General features: G+C 34.3%; 1 protein-coding gene across 2 annotated transcripts; it reads left to right on the top strand.

Moving 5' to 3' along the window:
- The first annotated feature begins 11,690 nt into the window (after window positions 1-11,690).
- On the top strand, window positions 11,691-20,559 carry ODAM (odontogenic, ameloblast associated). Of its 2 annotated transcripts, XM_032164313.2 has the most exons (12): window positions 11,691-11,758; window positions 12,496-12,561; window positions 12,660-12,701; window positions 13,240-13,287; window positions 13,889-14,122; window positions 14,542-14,589; window positions 16,468-16,572; window positions 17,424-17,471; window positions 18,231-18,302; window positions 18,736-18,897; window positions 19,132-19,190; window positions 20,157-20,559. In XM_032164313.2, exons 1-11 carry the CDS (start codon window positions 11,723-11,725, stop codon window positions 19,159-19,161), a joined length of 891 nt encoding a protein of 296 aa, XP_032020204.2. In that variant the 5' UTR covers window positions 11,691-11,722; the 3' UTR covers window positions 19,162-19,190; window positions 20,157-20,559. The 2 variants fall into 2 exon arrangements, with proteins under 2 accessions (XP_032020204.2, XP_058285946.1); XM_058429963.1 differs by lacking the exon at window positions 17,424-17,471.
- The last annotated feature ends 1,167 nt before the right edge of the window (window positions 20,560-21,726 follow it).

Raw genomic sequence — 21,726 nt, 5'->3', positions numbered from 1 at the left:
AATTTAGGATGCTGCATGATAAATACGCGGTTTTTTTTTTTTTTTAATTAGAAAAAAAGTATAACACTGAAGGGGGAAAAAACACTGAATATATGTATAGCTGATGGAAAGAGCGCCCTCATGTGGTAATGCACAAGCAGAGCTGGATTGCATTGACAGAAGTTGTTGAAAGTTTTGCCAAGTCATGGGGCCCCTCTTGCGCCCATTTCAGCCATTGACATGGTTTAGCCTTGAAAATCCAACACACCACGACATTCTAAGTAGCTACATACCATCAGTTATGACAGGCACTTAAGATAAAACTTTAGTTCCTTTAATTAGCGGCAGAAACATTTAGGGAAAATATTCAGAAGTAATCAGATTCAACTGTAACTTGTAAGATTCATTTTTGCAAGTTTCTGATTTCATATTTCATTGCTTTTTCTTTAAATGTTAATGTTTCTATGTGAAAGACTTCATTGTCCAAAAAGAGGCAAGTAAAATGGAAAACTTAATTCTGCAGCAGTAGCACATCATCAACCATATATAACCCCTTTCTTGTTCTCTCACTCACACACACCCATAAACAGGCACACACACATGCACACACACACACACACACACACACACACACACGCACGGGTATCCTTTCACTTAGGGACTTTCTTGTCCTATTATCTGTAGTTCATTCTTACCAAAACCATGTAATATCTATTCTACCATCACCCCATCAAGTACCTATAGAGAAATGAAGTCACACAATTTGTAAACTTGACTGGCTCTATACATTGTTCATGGAACAGAGGATTTTGCATCCTAAAGTAAAATTATTGACAAAATATAATAACCTATATTCATTAATAGGAACCCTCAAGTAGCTGTTACTATTTCAGGAGTGAAATTGTAATTAAAAATCATAAAGGTTTGACAGTACTACAACTACCATTAAATTAGCATGGCTCAAATAAGTGCTGAGATATCAACAACCTTATGTCTCAGGTTATTGAGATTATTACCTAATCAGAGTTATAAAACCTGAAGTTGAAAGAATGACTGGGATTGGCCACTGATTGATTGTTCCAGAAATTAAGCCCCCTGCATTATGAAGCACTGAGAGTTGAGAGGTTGAGATGAATGAAGTGGGCATATTAACAATATTAAAAATAATGATAGATATAGCTACTATTTAATGAGTACCCACTATATGCCAGACAGTATACAAAGTACTTCTTATAATGTGTTTTAATTCTCACAATGGTCTCACAAGGCACATGTTAGTCTAATTTTACAGATCAGAACATTAGGACATGGAAAGATTAGGTAGCTCTCTTGAGGTACTACAGGTAATACATTACAGAGATAGAATAATCTGATGCCAACATAATATACTGCTTCCCACTGGAAAGTAAGATGGAATGAAAAATCCTAGGAAAAAGCTTTAGTAGGATTAAGGGAGAAAAATAATTTGGGTGGAGTAGAAGGTTGTGGCAAGGGCAAAGTGGAAAGTAAAAATCAGTAAACTTACTGAGATCTTTGATTCCATTTTTTTAAATTCTATATAGTCAGAATATATTCATTCTAGTTGTCCATAAATTCTAGTTTCCAATCTGTATAACTGAATGTCAGAATTGGAAAAGTCAATCAATCAATCCGTCTTCTGTGAAATCAATAATTTCCTCAAATATGTCAGTTGGCTTCTAGATCTCACAGTTAGTAAATGGCAAAGTCAGGATCAGAACATGGTTGGGCCCTGTGCTCCTGCCACAGCACCAACTCAGTGGCACATTGCATTGGCACCCCGCCTTCACATTTGCCTTAAGTCTGTCCATGGCACTGCTGCCAGACTGATTTTGCAAAAATACCATTCTGACAGTGTAATAATAAAGACAAGCTAAACTATGTTTCAGTGACAAACAACCCCAAAATATCAGTGGCTTGAACTATGAGATTTATTTCTCCCTTGCACTATATTTTCCCTGGGTCAGTTCAAAGTTCTGCTTTACATTGTTCCTACTCAGGGATCCCAGTTTTAGAAACTCAAGTTGAGGGAAAAGCTACCACCTGGAACATTGCTAGTGGACACAGCTAGTGGCCACGGCAAACAGAGACAGTGGTGAATAATCGTAAAATTTCCAGCCAGAAGTGACATGTGCTATTTCGTGTTCATACTTAATTTGTCAAAGTAAGACACTAAATTCAAGGGCTGGAAACTGGAACATTACATGTGCCCAGAAGGAGGAATGGAAATATTTGTTAGGCATTACTAATGAGTAACAGCACAGATTCCCTTGCTTAATTGATGTCAGCTGCCAACAGGCTAAAATCCAGACACATTTATTTGTCTTAGAAAACTCACTGTGATGTGACCTCTAACTGCAGGCCATACCTCATTTCCCACAGGTATCCTGTGTACCAATTATCTTGAATTAGTTATTATCCCACAAAATATCAAACTATGTCATGCCTCATGCATTTGCCTCTATGTCTTCCTGGTGAAATCCTAGTTTTCCTTCAGGGCTCAACTCAGGGATTTTCTGCTCTGTACTTCTATCAGATCACTCCATCCCCAATCCAAACACAACATGGCCTTACCTATTTTCTATCTTCACCAAAGAGTGCCACACTCATTTGTTCATACGTAATTCTCATTTATTATACTGTGTGTGCCCTGAATGCAATATCTCTGGGTTATTTCTAGTGCTCAATAAATAATGTCTGGTTGAAGAAATGAAGTCATCAGCATTCTAATAGGAGATACCAAGGTTTAGCAAAATTGATATCTACAGTAAACCAAGGGAGTTTTGAATAAAAAAGTGAGACAACAGATGGATAGGCACATAGGTACCTTGGGATTGTGTATTACCCTTTACTGATAGAGTTAACTTGTTTTCCTAATAACTTTTTTGTAATGTAAGCTGGTGATTTTTATTTAAAGTGGAAAGTCACATATATGTGAGTCTGTTTTGGAGGCTTTTTCAGACTTTTTCTATCTCTTAGAGACTTCTCCCTAAAGGATCAAGATGTGTGAAATTTCCCCTAGAATGTTTTATTCAGAACTATTACCAGACTGAGCAAATACATTTTCTCATTTAATGGCACATAGTTTCTGTGGATACCCCGAAGATAAGTACATATTTGCGTCATTTTACAGGGAAGGTTCAGAGAAAATAATAAACTTGCCCAAAGTTACATGGCTAATAAGGACCTGAAGTGAGATTTCAAATCTAAGACTTTTTGATGGTGAAGCCATGCTATCAACATGCCATCTACACAATAAATGCAGGTAGTTGTAGAAAACCGTTTATGTGAAAATTTATTATATTCGCACATTAATGGGAGTTGTTGTTCTGAGGAATCACTCTGCCGTCTGTTTCATCAGGGCTCCTCGCCTGACAATGTTTTTATCGAAAGAGCATTGATAAGTTACAAACTTCAGGCTTTATCAGTTATGTAGGAGATAGAGTAACTCACAAATTTTACTGAAATCATATTTCATGAGCAGCTGCTATTTTTGCCAGTCTCGGGTTTATGCTGGGCCTGTGCTGTGTGGTGGTTATTCACCCAGAAACCTCATGACTTACATACCTACCCAAACCCACATGCATCATTGGGTAGAATGTGTCCTTGAATTCTTTGATGTTTTTGACATTTGAAGGAAAAGAGCAATGCATTTGTTTTCTAGGAACTTCTACCAAGTATTTCCTAATATCACCATGGAACTGCCAGAGGTTTCTAAAACACATTCTCCTAAATTCTCACAATAAGCCCCAGGGCAGATCTTCACAATTATTCCTTTGTGGACTCAATCTGTATCCCTCTATGCCAAAAGCATTTCTATCTTAAAGCTCATCTAATCTTTGAATCTAAAAGTCAGTTCTCTGAAGTACTTATGAAATATACAACTAGGAACTTTATTCTTCTAATGCAAGTTAAAGTGATTTTAAACTCCTTTATGGACGTATTTTATACAAAAGTAATAAAACTTTCTTTAAAGATTCTACTTGGAGAGTTTACTTGTTTATTCCAAATTTGTCATATCCTGGACTTAGAATGTGTGTGAGGACCCAAGCAAGTGTAAATTGCTTATTTCAACAATAAGAAAACCCAATGAGCATGCTTCACCAGAACAAATAATTAACATGACTACCCATTAAATTGTGTGTTCCAGAGGAATCAGATGAGTAATTACTTAAGAAAGAGTGCCCAACTAGTTAAGCTGTTTCTGCTGTCCTTGCAATCCAACAGACCATGCTGTCTCAAAATCCTTTCCCGCAAAATGTCTCATTCAGCTTGGGTTTTAAGAGAATCATTTCAACCTAACACTTATTCAAAGTCTGAGCTTAGACAGGTAATCCATTCTTAGACATCTTGAAAATCATTACATAATGTTTATTCATGGATGATTTGAGGCCAGGTGTGGTGGCTCACACCTCTAATCTCAGCACTTTGGAAGGCTGAGGCGGGCAGATCACTTGAGATCAAGAGTTCGAGACCAGCCTGGCCAACATGGCAAAACACCATCTCTACTGAAAATAAAAAAAATTAGCTGGGCATGGTGATGCAGGCCAGTAAACTCAGCTACTAGGGAGGCTGAGGCAGGAGAATCACTTGAACCCAGGAGGCGGAGGTTGCAGTGAGCTGAGATTGTGCCATTGCACAGAATGAAACTGGGCAACAGAATGAAACTGTGTCTCAAAAAAACAGAACAAAACAACAACAAAAATAAAATAAAATAAATTCATGGACTATTTTAGTCTGCATTACAGGTATTAGTTACCAATCTTTCTTGGTAATTTTTTACATCCATTCATACTTTCTGAGTTACTATTTTGTAGCACTTTTAAGTGATTTGTCTCCAAGACACTATTTTTTTCATCTTTGCCTGATGAATAAAGACATAAGAAAATATTTTCCAGGATACTGAAAAGTAGGCATGATGGAGATATTTTAATAATAAATTATCAATAAAGATTAAATTAATTCAAGTCTTATACATACATAGGATACTAGAGAAGAAAAGTACTTTTATACAAACGTAGGTCCACATCCATCAATCATGCTAGAGCACCATTTGACCAAGTAAATTTTTTTTTAAGTGACACTTTTTTTCAATGTAAACATGAAGGTTATGAAATAGGTCTTTTAAAATTATGTGTTTCAGCATAATATGATTGTCAAGTAGAAGATTTCAGAGTTAAACACATCTCAGTTCCAATCTTGATCCTGGAACTCATTAACTACATAACTTCGGGGAGAGTTTTTGATCTCAATGAGCCATATGTTCCTCACCTGTAAAATGAAAATATCAGTATCATATCTAAACCTCAAGACTGTGGTGAGGATTAATACAGTTGAGTTGATTTATGTAAATAAAGCACTTAGAAGAATACCTGATACAATCTACATGTTAGATAAACAATACATTATTTCTATTCTAATTAACATCATCATTCAGAAAAAGGTGCTGAATGTAATTCTTTATATATATGTATACGTGGAAAATGAGAGAATGTGAGAGCAAGGATATGCTCTGCAATAGTACCTACGTTTAAAAATTTGATGAGGCCTCCAATGTACTCATGAACTTAATTTCAAAAAAAGTAGAATCCTTTCCAAGTAATATTACCATTTATCAGAAATCACAGAAAATTCTAATTTGATAAGAAATAAATTGACTTGTAATTTTAAAATGAATTCTAATTACTTATTCTAAAATATCCAATGAAACAGATACTTGATTAAAATACAATATGGTATTTTCACAGTGTTCCTACATTTCTGAAAGCGGTCATGATGAGGAAAGTTGTCTGTGGCATTGGTTTATAAGTTCTTGGCTTTTGTAGTTTAAAATGATTGTTTTTGTAAGTAGAAAAGTTTCTTGGAAAAGGAATAGAGAAAACGAAACTTCTTCCATTGAAATGTGACCTGAACAATAAGCACTATTCTTAGGTGACCTTCATGGTTGATAATCTCAGCTTACAGCACTTAACCTCTAGATTGGAACAACACTGGATATATTTCCTCATATCAGAATGAGTTTCTTCAGGCCTTTGGAGGAGCAGAAATAGTGTAGCTCAGTACGTCTGTCTTTAAAAAGTCCTCACAATCCAAGACAAACCTCAGAAAATCCAGAAATTGGGAGATCCTGATTATTACAGAATGTATGTCAGGGATTATAGTAGGTTGGTACAGAAGTAGTTGCAGTTATTGCAATTGAAAGTAATATTCGAGAAACCTGGGGAATCTTCAACAAATGATGAGAAAGAATGTTTAATCAAGAGAGTCATAAAGTTTATTTAATATATCCTAAAAGTGCATGGAAAAAAATTATCCAATGTCTTGGTTATGTGAAAACCTATAGAGTATGGTGTTGAAACAAATATTTTCTTTGGAAACAGACCTGTGTTCAAATCCGTGTTCTATTACTAGAGAACTGTGCTACCTCAGGAAAATAACGTCTCTGAGTCTCCGTTTCCTCAATGTATGATGACAATGATATTTTGCATATGCTTAGGCTCAATTCAGAAAGTGTGTATAGAAAAGATAGCCAAGAATCTGATGTATGGCACTAAACATGTGCTAGATTCACATATCTCTAAATACTTACACTCCCCCCCCCAGATAAATTATGGTTTTAGTGTCATTACATTATATAAGAAAGATCACGTGGCCCTGGCGGGAGTATTTACGCTATAAAAACTGGAAGATGGTATAAATCGGGGCCCCCTTTTTTCAGCAGAGATCTGTTTTATCACACACCACTGCCTAAAGGACAGAATTTGAGAATAGAGGCATTGGTGAAAGCAAGGGGATTCTCCTGAACAATACTTTGAAATTAATAGTTTAGATTTTTTCAAGAATATTTTATAATTAAAATTTCAAAAAGAAAACAAACGAATATATCAGTATGAAATGGTGACATGCTTTGCAGAGAACTTAAACAGGGTACTATGATAGAAGTGGCTGCCCTAGATTGAGTAATCTGGGACCATTCTTCTGTGGAGTGATACCTAAAATGAGATATAAATTATAAGAATCCACCAGCCCCTCACTAATTGGAGGGAGTGCATTACAGGCATAGGGAACAGCAGGTGAAAAGGCCTTAAGGGCAATGCATTTAACATATTCAAAACTCAGAATGAAAGCTAGTGGGGTTGGAGCTTAGTGAATAAGGAGAAGAATGAGAAGTCATGAAGTGGAAGAATAAAGCAAAGGCCAGATCACTGAGGACTTTGTAAACCAGGTTTAAAAAAGAAAAAAAATGAAGAGGAAAATAATTTAAATAGGAGATAAGGGAAGAAGAGCAAATGGAAAAAGGGAAGGAGAAAGGAGTGGAGAATAAGAAAGACAAGATAGCAATTTTTTTGTTTTTTGTTTGTTTGTTTGTTTTTGTATTTTTCGTAGAGATGGGGTTTCACCAGACAACACAGCAATTTTTGTTTTTTGTTTGTTTGTTTTTGGTTTTCTTTTTATAGCATTTTTTTGAAGAGTAGAATAAAATACATTACTATCAGAAAGCATAACATCTTATCAAGGAGATAAACTTTTAATGTAACAAAATGGAAAAAGATTATCACCAGAATTCTGAGGGAGAACTAAGGCAGACTGGGCAATGTATTACTCCCCTTGACTGGGACATTCATAAGAGAGTACCCTCACCACACCACGGGCTTTGCTAAATGTTTGGTAAGGAGGAGAAAGTCTGATATTGGCCAAACATTGTGTACTTCGTCTCTCATGACATCAATCAAAGGCAAGTTACTAGAACCATAAAATTTTATTTAAAATTGAGTTGCTTAATGATGTGTTTTGTTTCTCCAAAAAGTTGTAGTACAAAAACTGGGTTAAGGCCAAACTGATTGCAGGCCCCAAACAAAGAAACAGATGCAGGAGTCATTAAAACGGCAAGGATGGAATTCACAAAGCAAAAGGCAAAACAAATACTATAGAGGTTTAGTACAGAAAGAAACTCTTTCAGGTCAAGGGACAAAAGAAATTACTCTCAGAGAAAGTGGATATTGATTTACACCCAGGCCAGAACAAGCTGTATTTGAGAGACATGTCTCCCATTGCATACTTGACTTGCCACACTTCGGGGAATCGCAGAAAGTTGATCATTTCTAGCCCAAACTTAACTGTGTGCTGGCCTCTCTCAACTACTCTGAAACTTATGAATTCCTTCTTATAAAAGGAAGAGGTATATTCTTTTATTTTTCTTAACACCTTTATATCTAAGCCAACATTCCTGGAAATTATAGTCATAATTCACATGTGCATACCTACAAATCTTAAATATAACAAAATAGACTCACCTCATCAAGCTAGAGTTACTAAGCTAGGACATACTGTCATAGTGGACATGGGATGAGTAGTATCCAATAATGTACAATATCAAATAGAAGGGATTACTTTAGTAAAGTCTCATGGTAGTTAAAAGAAAACACCCAATGTAATAGTAGAGATTTAGTTGACAGCTTGCTGATTCTCTGTATTTACTGCTCGTTGTAATTTTTTTGTTAATTGTCTTTATTATGGTTCTATGTCTTTCTCCTCTCTAGTTAGGCATCTGGGTGCTTTGAGATAGAACTACATAATTGAGAATCAAAAGACCTGAATTCTAGCCACAAGTCTGGTACTTTTTGAAAGTGTGAAAAAAACTGTAATTTCCATGAAGGTAAAAACTATTTATATTAACATTAGCACTAAGTTCTGAATGCCTAGAAAGGATATGGACTATAGAAGTTGTGCAACAACTATTTCTGGTATAAATAAACTAATTCATTAATGAATGAAGTCACTGAACCTTCTGTACTTCAGTTTTCTCATTGAAGCATGAGGGTGATATATACATATCCTGCCTACCTTGATATATCATTAGAAGTCCCTGGGAAATTACAGCTCAGGTGGAAGAAAATTATTTTAAGAAGTGATAAAATTTAAATTCAATTGTCATGATCCACAGAACATTGCTCTGCTTTACAATGGCACTCTGTGAAGCCTTGATTGATTTTTCAGGATAGTTGAAGGAAAAGAAAGCAGGGATAACATTTTGAAAGCACTAATTTATAAACCACTGTTGTTTATTTTTCATCATCTATGTTACTGGAACAGAACAAAGATATAGATGGTACATAATTCAACAGTCATGTGTACTTGGCATTAGAATATGTTTTTGTACTTTTATTTGAATGGAGGGTTGTCTGGTGTTCTGGTAATTGAACTAAACCAAAATAATGAAGTTATAGTGACGATATCAGGTTCCGGATTTCCTCATCTTAGGTCCCTGCAGCTTAATCCATACAGACTCACACTGCTCTGGGATTATACCACCTTTTTTTCTTCCCTGAATGAAGAAACCATTTATTTAACAAAACTTAGTGGAATACCTATTTTGTGACTGACACAGGAATAGATAATAAGTATGTTCAACCTCATTGAATGGGAGAAACAGACATATACAATATGCATACTACAACGTGATGAGAACTAGAGTCCCTTGCTACTTTCCCTCCTAGCTAGAGATAACTTTGCCTCCAATGACACAGGTTCTTGAAAGCTATCAGATAATAAAGCATAGCCTGTTCTTTTTCACTTCAACTGCTGAACAACTGAAGAGTTTCAATTGCTTTTCTTTAAATACTCAGGTAATGAAAAATAAAAACAAAAAGAACGCAATAATGGAAGTCTTCCAATTGTCTCCAGAGTTGAGGAATATAGTTAGATAAACAATTCACCATCAGAATAATTTTTAAACTGACTGTGTTTTTCACTCTATAATCCAGTTGCTGACCTTTCCAGTGCTTGGTCTTAACAATTTTCTGCCTCAGAAGTGGGGTTAGCTGGCTAAGACCCTGCAGCCTGCAATAGAAAATAGTCTCTCAAGAGACTGAGAGCTTATGGTATATTTAATTTGACAATATTCAGAATAGACCAAAGTCATTAATTGTAAATATATATCATCATGCAATACAGAATCTTCCTCCTAGTTCACTCATTCAACAAACCTACTGCATTTTCCAGGCAACAATTGGTTACATTAACCACCTTTATGTTTAAGCTTTAGTTAAATCTGCCATTAACATCTAGGGTCATCTAATTTTTTAGTTAATCTAAGAAGATCACTATCACAAATCTCAAGAAAGTTACTTTTGCTAAAAGAAAAACTTTCAGCAAATTAAATTTAACAGAGTTTAATTGAGTAAAGAATGATTTGCACATCAGGCAGCCTGGAATAAAAATACATTCAGAGTGACTCCAGGGCTGCCACGTGGTCAAATAACATTTATGGACAGAAAAGGAAAACGGTGTACAGAAAATGGAAATGAATTACAGAAGCAGTAAGTTGGTACCAGTTGCAGCTCTGCAATTGCCTTATTTGAACACACTTGAACAGTTGGCTGCTTGTGATTGGCTGTCACTCAGCTTCTTTTTAAAACGGTAGGTTACAGTTTGTTTAACACCATTAGATTACAGTTCACTAGCATAAGAAATCTTTAGGTCAAACTTAAAATATGTATGGAGGCAGCTTTAGGCTAAACTTAATTCAATTTAATACTTTCTAATAGATATAAAGTTCTAGTGGTGGGTTTTCTTCTTTAGTAAAGAAAAATCTTTTTATTCTAACTAATGATTTATGTACTCAGATTTTTTGACTAGATAAATAACAAATAGTATAATTATTTTAGTATTAATGAGCCATGCAAGCTCTGTCTCATCCTACCAAAAAAGACAAATTTATTAAAAGGCAATAATTTTGTTTTCCTGAATAAGACTATCATGAGTTGCTCAAGATTAAGTTAGCTAAAAAGAACTCTTCCATAATAAAAATTCATTGATAATACATCAGCAAAACACTTTGATCCTGAACTATCTATTAGAGGGGAGTCAATATTAACAACAAAAAAACTACAAATAAACACAAAACTCCCATTATGAAGGAAATTTAAATAATAACAATGTGCAGAGAGTAATAGTTGTATTTTGAATATTAAAATATATAACAAAAACATTTTTCAATAAAAACATGTATTCACAGCTATGTTTTAAAATGTAGGACATCATGCTTTATACTTATTAAATTATTTATTTCAAGCAACATGATCATATACAAATACATTTTATAGACACATGGAAATTTAGCAATTTTTTAAGGATTGCATTCAGTAAGCAGAGGGAGATTAACTGATGTTTTCAAGGTCAAATCTAAAGGAAACGGGCCCACATTTACTTAGCCCAGCATTGAGGAAGCAAAAAATTCTGCTAAGTAGGCTTTGAAGTTTTGCTTTTCAGACCTATGACTTCTAACAATTCTGTATTTCGCCCTTGAAGTAAAATAATCACCCATTTATCCTTGACTTTATTAAAGATATTAACTTTTATTCAGTTAGAGTATCCAGTTTTATTCAATTAGGGTATCCAGTTTAAGAATTATGAAAGAGTAGAATAGAGTTATTCTAGGAGAATTATTCTAGGAGAGTTAATCATAACCAAACCAGAAGCCAGAAATCATCACAGGAAAACATTTCTCAAGGGGATAATGTAATAACATTACTAAAACTGTGGGAATTCATATAGCACCTAAATGATTAGGAAAGAGGTTATTAGCTAAGCCATTGTCTGAAACCCACTGAATCACTGGTCCTTTTTGAACAATGATTGGTCCTTTTTTTCTAAAGATGAGTTTTAAAATTTAAGAGAAGTGCCAAGTAGTCGAGCTGAGAGAGGAAAAGAACACATATCTCGCATGGTTCAGATTTTTCTTTATAGGTCCAGGAGTAAGGTAAGATATCAAATCTTTGCTTTCATAATTTGAAGAAGCAAAATCAGTGAACTCTGCAGGATAGACTATCAAGTTCACCCTAAATGCTTGATTAGGTCAATGATTTGAAGCAGGGAAAAAAGTTTCACATCTAGAAGACAAGAGAAATATACTTAAACAGGTTACACCATAAATCAATATCACAGTTTAGTTTTATAATCTATTGCCATAAATTACAAAAACATTGACTCAGTCGCTTAGTTCTAGTATATTATTCTGTTATTAGACTACTAAGTGGAAATTATCTGTTATTGGACTGGTATTGTCAAATCTCTATTGAAGTACTTTTCAGCATAGACATTAAAATTGCTGCAGTAATAAGTCCCTAGTGGGTTAGCCTTAGTCATGACCTCCCATGGTCTGATGGGCCTGCTCCTCTCCTTGTAGGGCAGCACTAGGAGGAGATCATCTTGTTCTTTAATGCATTCAACCACATCGTATGTCTCCAAATGAGTCTTTTGTTCAAGCTAAAAGGACAAGCAAACAATTTTGGTTTTTATAAACAGCTTGTCTGAGAGAAAATAAAGAGTTATATCACAGAAATTTACAAATATAACTTTTTAAATTTTAAATTGCAAAACGTAGGTAAATACTATAGAATTCACTCAGCTATTCCTTTGATTGAACAATACTAATTATTTTGTCATGAATTTTAAGTAATGTCTTTATAAAGCTAAAGATCACAACTTATTTTCTAGATATATTATATGAAAATGAAAATTATAATTCTTCTTGGATTCCTGGGAGCCACATTGTCAGCCCCAGTAAGTGATCTTTTGGCACTCCTAGTCTCATTGTGTTAAACCTTCAACAATCCCTTCTTTTTACTATTTCTGATTTTTTTTTTCATTTTTACTTTTAGCTTATCCCACAGCGTCTTATGTCTGCCAGCAATAGCAATGAGGTTAGTTTAAATAATTAAAACAATCTCCTCCTTTTTTTAATGGAAATCAAGTGGGAAGAGATAGAAGTCGTCATTTAATTTATACTGTTCCTCTCCACTAGCTTTTATGTATATCCAAGCACATTTCTAATGTTCATGTTTGATTATATAACAGGTTGCCCCTAAAATATTATTCTGCTTCCCTTGCTTGATTGTTAATTCTTCAAAGGCAGATACAATATTGTTTATATCTTTTTGTTCTAATAACACCTAACACAGGTGTATATAGGTGTTTAAAAACGTAAAATGACTAAACCACTGGAATGTGCTAATGTTGTGCAATCTCATACCCAACAGAGGAGAGGTTGTTAAATCCCAACCTTGTTTTAAATCTAACTTCTAATCACTGTAATTTAATGTAAACCTAGTGAGAAAATCTCCCACTTCTAACAAGAAATTGAGTAACCAGCTATGACCTGTGCTATATTTGCAGTAAACATTGTTCCTACTCATTTTAATGTGTAGTAATCTTGATTTCATATTATCTTTATTTTTCTAGTTACTTCTTAATCTTAATAATGGTCAACTTTTGCCACTACAACTTCAGGTACCTCCATTTCAATAATTACTTTACGGGGAATATTTTCCTATTGCTCATTTATGTTATTTTGTAAGAAAACAAAATTTTCCTGATCCTATTTTGGAAATCTCAATTTTTAACGTTATGAATTTGTCTCATATGTTCTAGTGGCCATTTGTTTGAAGATTAAAGTAAAAACCGTAATTTGAACAACACTTATTTATTGAGAACTTGGTATATGCCAGGCACTAATTCTCACAATTATGAGATAGTTAAAAATAATTATTTTACACAAAGTCATGCCCAGTTAACCAGTAACAGCAGGTTGGGGGGGTTAGGGTTAAGGTAGGGGAAAATACAGAAGGTTTAAAACCAGTGTGGCATATGCAGATGTTGGGCTCTTGTATCAACCTTATCCTGCCCCATATTTCTCATGGCCATCGGGAATTTAGCATTTGCTTCGTATTATTTGCTTGGTTCAAAATGAATCAAGATGCTGTCCTTTTTCATGTTGCAACATTGGAACTGTAGAAATTGTTTGTATTTTGTCTCTTTCTTGCTCAGGACTAACTTTTAAATTCTTTTTGGCATGAAGGGAACATGCTTTCTTTCCTGTGTGTCTTTTTAGGGCCCACTTAATTCATGGATTCCACCTTTCTCTGGAATTTTACAGCAGCAGCAGCAGGCTCAAATTCCAGGACTCTCCCAATACTCTTTATCAGCTCTAGACCAGTTTGCTGGACTGTTCCCAAATCAGATGCCCTTCCCAGGACAGGCCAGTTTTGCCCAAGGAGGCCAGGCAGGCCAAGTTGACCCCTTACAGCTTCAAACACCGCCTCAGACACAACCAGGCCCCAATCACGTAAGTCAGGCCTCTTTCATTTTGTTCTGAGGAGAGAGAACTGCATGTTTAATCTGACAATGAATATGAATCAGCTTTGAAATAGGCAGGGGTTTTTGAACAATATTTTTTCTCATTATATGTTTCTACCATCGCTGTAAGTTCTTTCTTATATTTTCTGATTTCTAAGACAAAAAATATTTAAATCAGCTACTAAGATACAGCAACAAGCCAAAAAAGTTAAAAACAAGTCTAGGGTAAGATAGGAAAACTTCAATAAAAGGCAGTTTACGTCAGCACATATAACAGATGACTTTTTGTCGTGGAAACTTGTTAACACAAATGATGAATTTATATGGCTAGCTCTGTGAAAAGCAGCTCAGGGAATTTTAAATAACAAAGTCAAGCATACATTTTTATGCAATTCTTTTTTTTGGCAGGTGATGCCCTATGTATTCTCCTTCAAAATGCCTCAAGAGCAAGGACAGGTAAATGGATATAACAACACTGCCCATAGAGTTGGCTACATACACTCCCCACAGTGCTTTCTATCTCTAGCTCTGACTCCTATAGCAGGGCTATAAAAACCTATATAATGATATCACTGTCTAGATAACATCATTGCTGGGCTAGTATCAGTTTGTTGACGCTGGGCTCGCTTAACAACTCCTTAAGGACAGGCAGCTAAGTAGAGTCTCCAGGACCCCTGAATTTCCAGGGCATTGCTATGTTGAGAGTAAAAGAGCTCAGTAAGCCCCAGGTCATGTCCTCTCTGCATCCAAAGTGCTGGAAGTTGGGAAAAACTCAGGAAAAATACCATGGGCTGACTTTATCCAACTTTAAATTTTGCTTCAGAAGGAAATGGCACTAAGCTGATAATATATGATATGACGTAGAGATAAGGAACACTTGCCCATGTTATTTGGCAGTTATGAAATTCTGCTCAAAACATTTTAAGCTTCTTATACATTTCCAATTTGAATCCATATTACAATCAAATGGTAATTTTTTCCATTAAATAGGATAATCTTTTAAAAATGAATGCAAACTAGTATAATCATCATATTAATATGGAAAACCCTATAAATATCAGGATTATTAATTTTATAATATTCTGGGTTCAAAGAAACAGTATTATAAATAAATTATATTATTCATCGCAGAATATTGGCCTTTTCATAAAAAGTTACAGCATTTGGCTCTACTGTAATTATAACTAAATAACTTTGTCCCACATCCACTCCCATTATAAAACAAAAGTTACTTCCAGACATTATCTCATTCTATGACATAGGCATTTAAATAATTAGATGTATAACTAGAATTACTTCATCTTAAGAATCAAGAAACCTAGTCTTAATGAGATCAAATTCCCAATCCCATTGAAAGTAAATAGCTGAGTTGGAATATAATTCTCCACCTCTTCTGTCTCCTTCTTTAACCACAAAACCAGTAGCTCTCCATCCTGGCTTTACATTAGAATCTCCGGTGTTAAGTTTGAAAATTACAAATGCCTGAATCCTACCCCAGTGAATCAATACCCCATGAATAGATATTAAGTTTGGTCATCTTCTAAAATGCTCAAATGTGATTTTGATTCTTAGCCAGGATTAAGAATGCTTGCACAAAATATAATCCTTCTGAAACCCTAGTTGTTTTTTTTTAACTCTCATGTCTAATACAATTTCTTACTTTATGCAAATAAACAAAACAGCATACAAAAATTAACATATGTACTAAGATTCTCATTTTCTATGAACACATACACAAATAAACAGACACAGACATATAAGTAGAAGGCAATGAGAATATAAATGGAAGCCACATGGCAATGTAGGTGGTGAAGTTTCAGATGATTTCATTTGTTACTTGTCTATGTCTTGATTTACCAAATATCCTAAAATATATATGGATTATTTTAATAAAGTAGCAATTCTGAAAAGCAATACATTCATAGCATTTCATTTATTATGGCAGAACGTCTAATACCACATTCTGCAGAATGATGATTCTCAAAAATATAGGGAAAGTGCTACATAGGCTATCTTTCACTTAGGTATTTGCAAAGTAATTTGTATATAAAGTTTCCAAGATGTCCTTTGAAAAAAAAAAAGCTCTTTCAGTTCAACCCACTATTTCCTAAATGTGTTTAACCAAGCAACCTTAAAAACCAAGTCCAGTATTACCTGGGATACAAGTTGTTTCCAAAGTTTGGGAAGGGATTCTTCATCTATTTGCTTTGTATTTAATCATATAAAGCTGCTAGACATAAAACAGCTTTTAAATAAAATTGACATTAGAAGATAAAAGGTATGTCCTATGCTGATTTAATGGAATCTCTTGTATCCTTCTCTTTTTACAAGTAGATGTTTCAATACTATCCAGTTTACATGCTCCTACCCTGGGAACAACCTCAGCAAACAGTTCCAAGGTCACCTCAACAAACAAGACAGCAGCAGTATGAGGAGCAGGTACTGCAAATGTTTTATTTTAATCCTACTAGTTCCACTTGAAAATAGAGAAAATAAGGCATATTACCACAGAAAAAAAGTTTCTGAGTATATTTAATGCGAACACTCAACAGCATGAAACAGGTAGGCATAAGACGGTAGATATAGTGTTCTCTGCTATAAATCATTTGTGTAAACTTATTTGGTAATATTCCAGGGCTGGATTTTTAGCCAATGAAATCAGTACATGGACTTCAATAGAATCAAGGCCAAAAAGCTGAATTACCTCGAAAAGTGAAGTTTTCTCACATTTAAAATTTATTGGCATCCACCTTTCCACATATGTGTGTGTGGTTACTATTTAAAAATAATAAATGGCAAAACTATTAGCTACCTTGATGAAAGATATATTTGATCACTGGATTTTGAGATACAATTAGATACCATTATATTAACTTTTGTGGAACTGCAATAAATTTTTAGAATTCTAACATAAATTCAGGTGGCTCATATATAATTAACATCCTTCCTGTTAGAATGAAAATGTCTTTTTTTTTAGTTTAATCATAACTCTAAAACCTGGCATTACAAATTAGAGAAAACTCAGAATTATGCTTTAAAAAACTGGTAGTATTAATTCTAATTGCCATGTTGCTTTAAAGGGAAAGAGAGTTTTATCCTAGAAATGATATGGTATTAAAAAGATTCTTGCTAATTTAATAATAATTAATTTTTAGTTACTGGAACATATAAACTTTAAAAATGCTTTTAATTTATATAAAAAGATATATAAGTTTAGGTAATCATTTACTGCAAACTTATGACAAGAATAATCAAAGAAAATATAATACACTTTTTAAAAAATCTGACAGATACCATTCTATGCTCAATTTGGATATATTCCACAACTAGCGGAACCTGTAAGTAAATGCATATTTCTCATTAAAAAATATTTTGAAACTACTTGCTTCATTGTCTACTAAATCTATCAATGCCCTTCAGCCAAAGATGACCAGAAGAGCACCTCTAATTGAACAAAATTGTATGTATCCATTCAGTACAAGGAGGAGAACACACACGTGGGGATTCTTGGGTGTCTTAATAGGAAAGTATTAGAATGACTTCTCACACGATTTGGGCTTCTTTTAGGTAATTTGGGGAAGATTGCAAAGAAGTGGTGGTTCACTCTGCAGTGGCTATTCTCAAAAGTAGCGTAGCTCTATGATTAGTTTAAAAGCTCATTCCTCTAAGGCAAGGATAGTGGAGCAAGGCAAAAGCTTTAATGGGTAAAGAAGCATCAGTCGCTCATATTAGCCAAGATATAGGAACACCTGGTATTTTTGTGACTTGTATGGTGACCTTACTTTAGACAAAATTTTGAAGTTGTCTTGGTTTTTTCCACCCCTGTCTGATGTTGGTGTTCTGTAGAATTGTTTATGCTCAACAGGTAAGCACCTGGTCCTAGTAGAGAATGTTAGAAAGTAGCACCTCCAGAACAGAAGCAGAGGTGAGATGTCAAGCCAGTTCTCTAATAGCAAGAATTAAACTATTATTCCTGTTTTTAGCAAAATAATTTAAGAAGTTTGGGAGTGTTTTACTACTCTGGTACTCTGGGTGGCCAAAGAGCATATTTTCATAGATCACCGATTCAGACTTTTTAAAACTTTTTGTGTTTTTAGGCTATACCAGGAGGACAGCAGCAACTAGCTTTTGATCCCCAACTAGGCACAGCTCCTGAAATTGCTGTGATGGTAAGATTCCTTACAATACTTTGCCAGCTACTGGAAATCAACAATTGACAACTGACTGCACTCATGTTCATTTTAATATCAACTCCTCTAATTCCATCAATAATTTTTGTTTCTTCTTCTTCTTCTTACAATATTTTGCCAGCGAAGATTCAGTTTACTCTTACTCAGTTCATCAATATTTTTGAGTATGCTATGCCAGGTACTCTTTGATGCACCTTTATTTAAAAGCAGATATTAAGAGACAGTTAATGTTTGCTGGTATATATTCATGGTCTTTTATGTAGCTTATAATCTAAAAAAACTAATAATAGCAACATATTTTTTTTAGTATAATGCTTGTGTTGCATCTCAATCCTGTTGCTTTACATTCTTCCCAATTGTGGCCTTCTTGTTGAACTTATGACAACTTTGTTTTCATTCTCATTCTCTATAGTCAACGGGAGAAGAGATACCATATTTACAAAAAGAAGCGATCAACTTTAGACATGACGGTGGAGGAGTTTTCATGCCCTCGACTTCACCAAAACCCAGCACAACCAATGTTTTCACTTCTGCTGTAGACCGAATTATTACCCCAGAGCTCCCAGAAGAGAAGGTAGAGTTAGGAAAACTTCACTTTACGCAAAAAATTGTCTAATGAAAAAATACAGGGATAAAATTAGTGCTTTAATTTATAGGACTTAGTCATGAAATTAAGAAGATAACTAGTTGAAAAATATGTGGTCTTAACTCTGAATAAGGTGGCCAAAAGTTGTTTTCGACAATTAATCAGAATATAATTTAATTTCAATTTAATAAGAGCTTCTTATGAATGTCCTTTTCTCACTAGGCCAAGACTGATAGCCTAAGGGAACCGTAAGAAGTTGCCCTGATCATTCAGAGATTTTGGTAGGTATTTGCCAAAGTCAAGCATTAGGTTCCACGACAATTCCTACATAAGAAGACAAAAGAAAAAAGTTGGCAGAGGAGCTAATGGAGTTCTTACCAAAGTAGTTATAAAAACAAGTCAGCTATATATACCTATAAAATTGATAATAATTATGGACTTCAACAATTTTTAAAAACAAAATAAAATTTTGAGAATCATGTCTGCCTATACTATAAGTTTGGTATACTCTCTGAAAACACAAATACTAGATAGGCTAGGTCCATTATAAAAGACATTCTATAGACACTCTATACAGAATCAATTCTCCCAAATCATCATTTCAGTTTGCAAGCTAAACATTGTACTAATTCCAATATATCTGTATTATTTTGAAATAAAATAAAAATCTCAAAATGATAAAGAAATTGTACAATGAAAAGAAAATTTCAAATTCCATGACTTTTATATCAGACATAATCTTGAACTAATTACCTGTTTTAATCAGCTTGGTTGGCTATGAGGCTACAATAGGAGTTTGATAGAAGGGCAGTCTGAGAACAGCACCAAAAAGTAAAAACATACACTGAAAAGCAAACAATTTAACTTGAAGGGCAAACTAAAAGACAAAGTTTTTGAAATCTCCTCCCTGCTGCCTGTGAGCCTCTTTTGATCTATCCTTCCATAAAAATGAGCACTCAACATTCTTCAAATGAAAAAAATTTATAAAAACACAAGCGAGTGAATAGTAGTAATACCTCCTTAGGAAAGCCTCCTCACTAATGTACTATATTGTACAAGGCAAATCAAGTTATTCAGTAAGAAATACTAAAGAGATTTCAGTATATTTATGACCTTTTTTCTGGATGTATGAATGCCAGTGAAAGAACAGCTTTCTATTTCTTTAATAAGCAATTTGTAAGATATCTAGGATGTTTTATGCAAAGCAGTCCAATGATATTAAAATGCTTTTCTATTATATTTTTCAGGGAAAAAGATGTGGCCATGCCTTGGATATAATTTTAGGCTATTAGCTTCCTCAATGCGAGTATCAGTTCTTTGGAATACATGAAATATCTTGACTCTTCTCCTAAATTTGTTTTTACTTATAAATGTTATTAAACTCTTTAAATATGTCATAGAAAATAATACAATCATGTAATGAGTCTTGTCTTACAAAATTATATGTCTTTTCAAATATCCTATCATTGTATAATATGGAATATAATAACACTGAGAATAAAGCTAGTATCATTAAATCAATTGACTAATTGCATTATAAATGATGCCTCTGGAAAATGGTAGTACCCATGAAGATATGTATATTGTCATTGGATGTATGATGAGTGTTGTGATTGGAATTGATGAAGTAATATAAGTATCTAGATATGACATGTCATCTCTTTATTTCCCTAAGGTCCATTCCGTCAGTTTCCTCCTGAGACATTCTCATGACAATCAAAATTATTTGGTGGCAGATATCATAAAGTGCTTGTTCCTAATATGACACAGTTACATAGAGAGGTGTCTGTCCTTACTCAAAAGGATAGGAAAGTGTATGCTTGTTTGGGGAAGGCAGCATCCTGTAGAGAATTAGGTAGCGATTTGGGGTTTCATCAGATCTGGCTTTCAATCTAGAATAATTTCTCTAAAATCAGCTTTGCTTACATTTGGTAATTCTCAAAACTTTCCCTACCAGCTATTCTCCACTGGATGTTTCCTATCTAAATAAAACGGCATTAGTTCAAGAATAAAATATAGGCTAACACAGGAACAGAAAACAAAACACCACATGTTCTCACTCATAAGTGGGAGTTGAATAATGAGAGCACATGGACACAGGGAGGGGAACATCACACACAGGGGCCTGTTGGGGGTGGGAAGCAAGGAGAGGGGAGAGCATTAGGACAAATGCCTAATGCATGTGGGGCTTGAAACTTAGATGACAGGTTGATAGGTGCAGCAAACCACCATGGCACATGTATACCTATGCAACAAACCTGTATGCTCTGCACAGGTATCACAGAACTTAAAGTAAAATTTTTTAAAAAGAATGAAATATAGAATCCATGCATGACTTCACCTCCTCCATTACATCTATATTCAATCTATCATCATAGCCTAATAGAGTAATACTTTCAAATGAAGACATTTTAAGTGTGTAGTGTGAAAAATGTATATCTCTTGTAACCATCACCCCATCAAGATACAGAACATCTCCAACACCCCATAAACTTCTTTCGTACTCTTCTCCAATCTAGTCTCCCACTCTCATGCCAAGCAACTATTTTCATATTTCAATCAACATATATTAATTTAGCCTATTCTGGATTTTTATATAAATTAAATCATACATGATGCATTCTTTCATGTCTGGCTTCTTTTACTCAACATAATGCTTTTGTGATTCATTCATGTTATTGCTTAAGTGGTATATTACATTGCATTAATATATGTCATTTTCTTTATCCATTCTCCTACTGTTGAACATTTGAGTTGCTTCCAATTATTGGATATCAGAAATAAAGCTGCAATGAACATTCTTGTACACTTTTTTGT

Source organism: Hylobates moloch, unplaced genomic scaffold (genome assembly GCF_009828535.3).
Source record: "Hylobates moloch isolate HMO894 unplaced genomic scaffold, HMol_V3 SCAFFOLD_2, whole genome shotgun sequence".
NCBI classification, from domain to species: domain Eukaryota; kingdom Metazoa; phylum Chordata; class Mammalia; order Primates; family Hylobatidae; genus Hylobates; species Hylobates moloch.
Note: the sequence above shows the minus strand (reverse complement) of the source record. Positions and strands in the feature narration are given on the sequence as shown.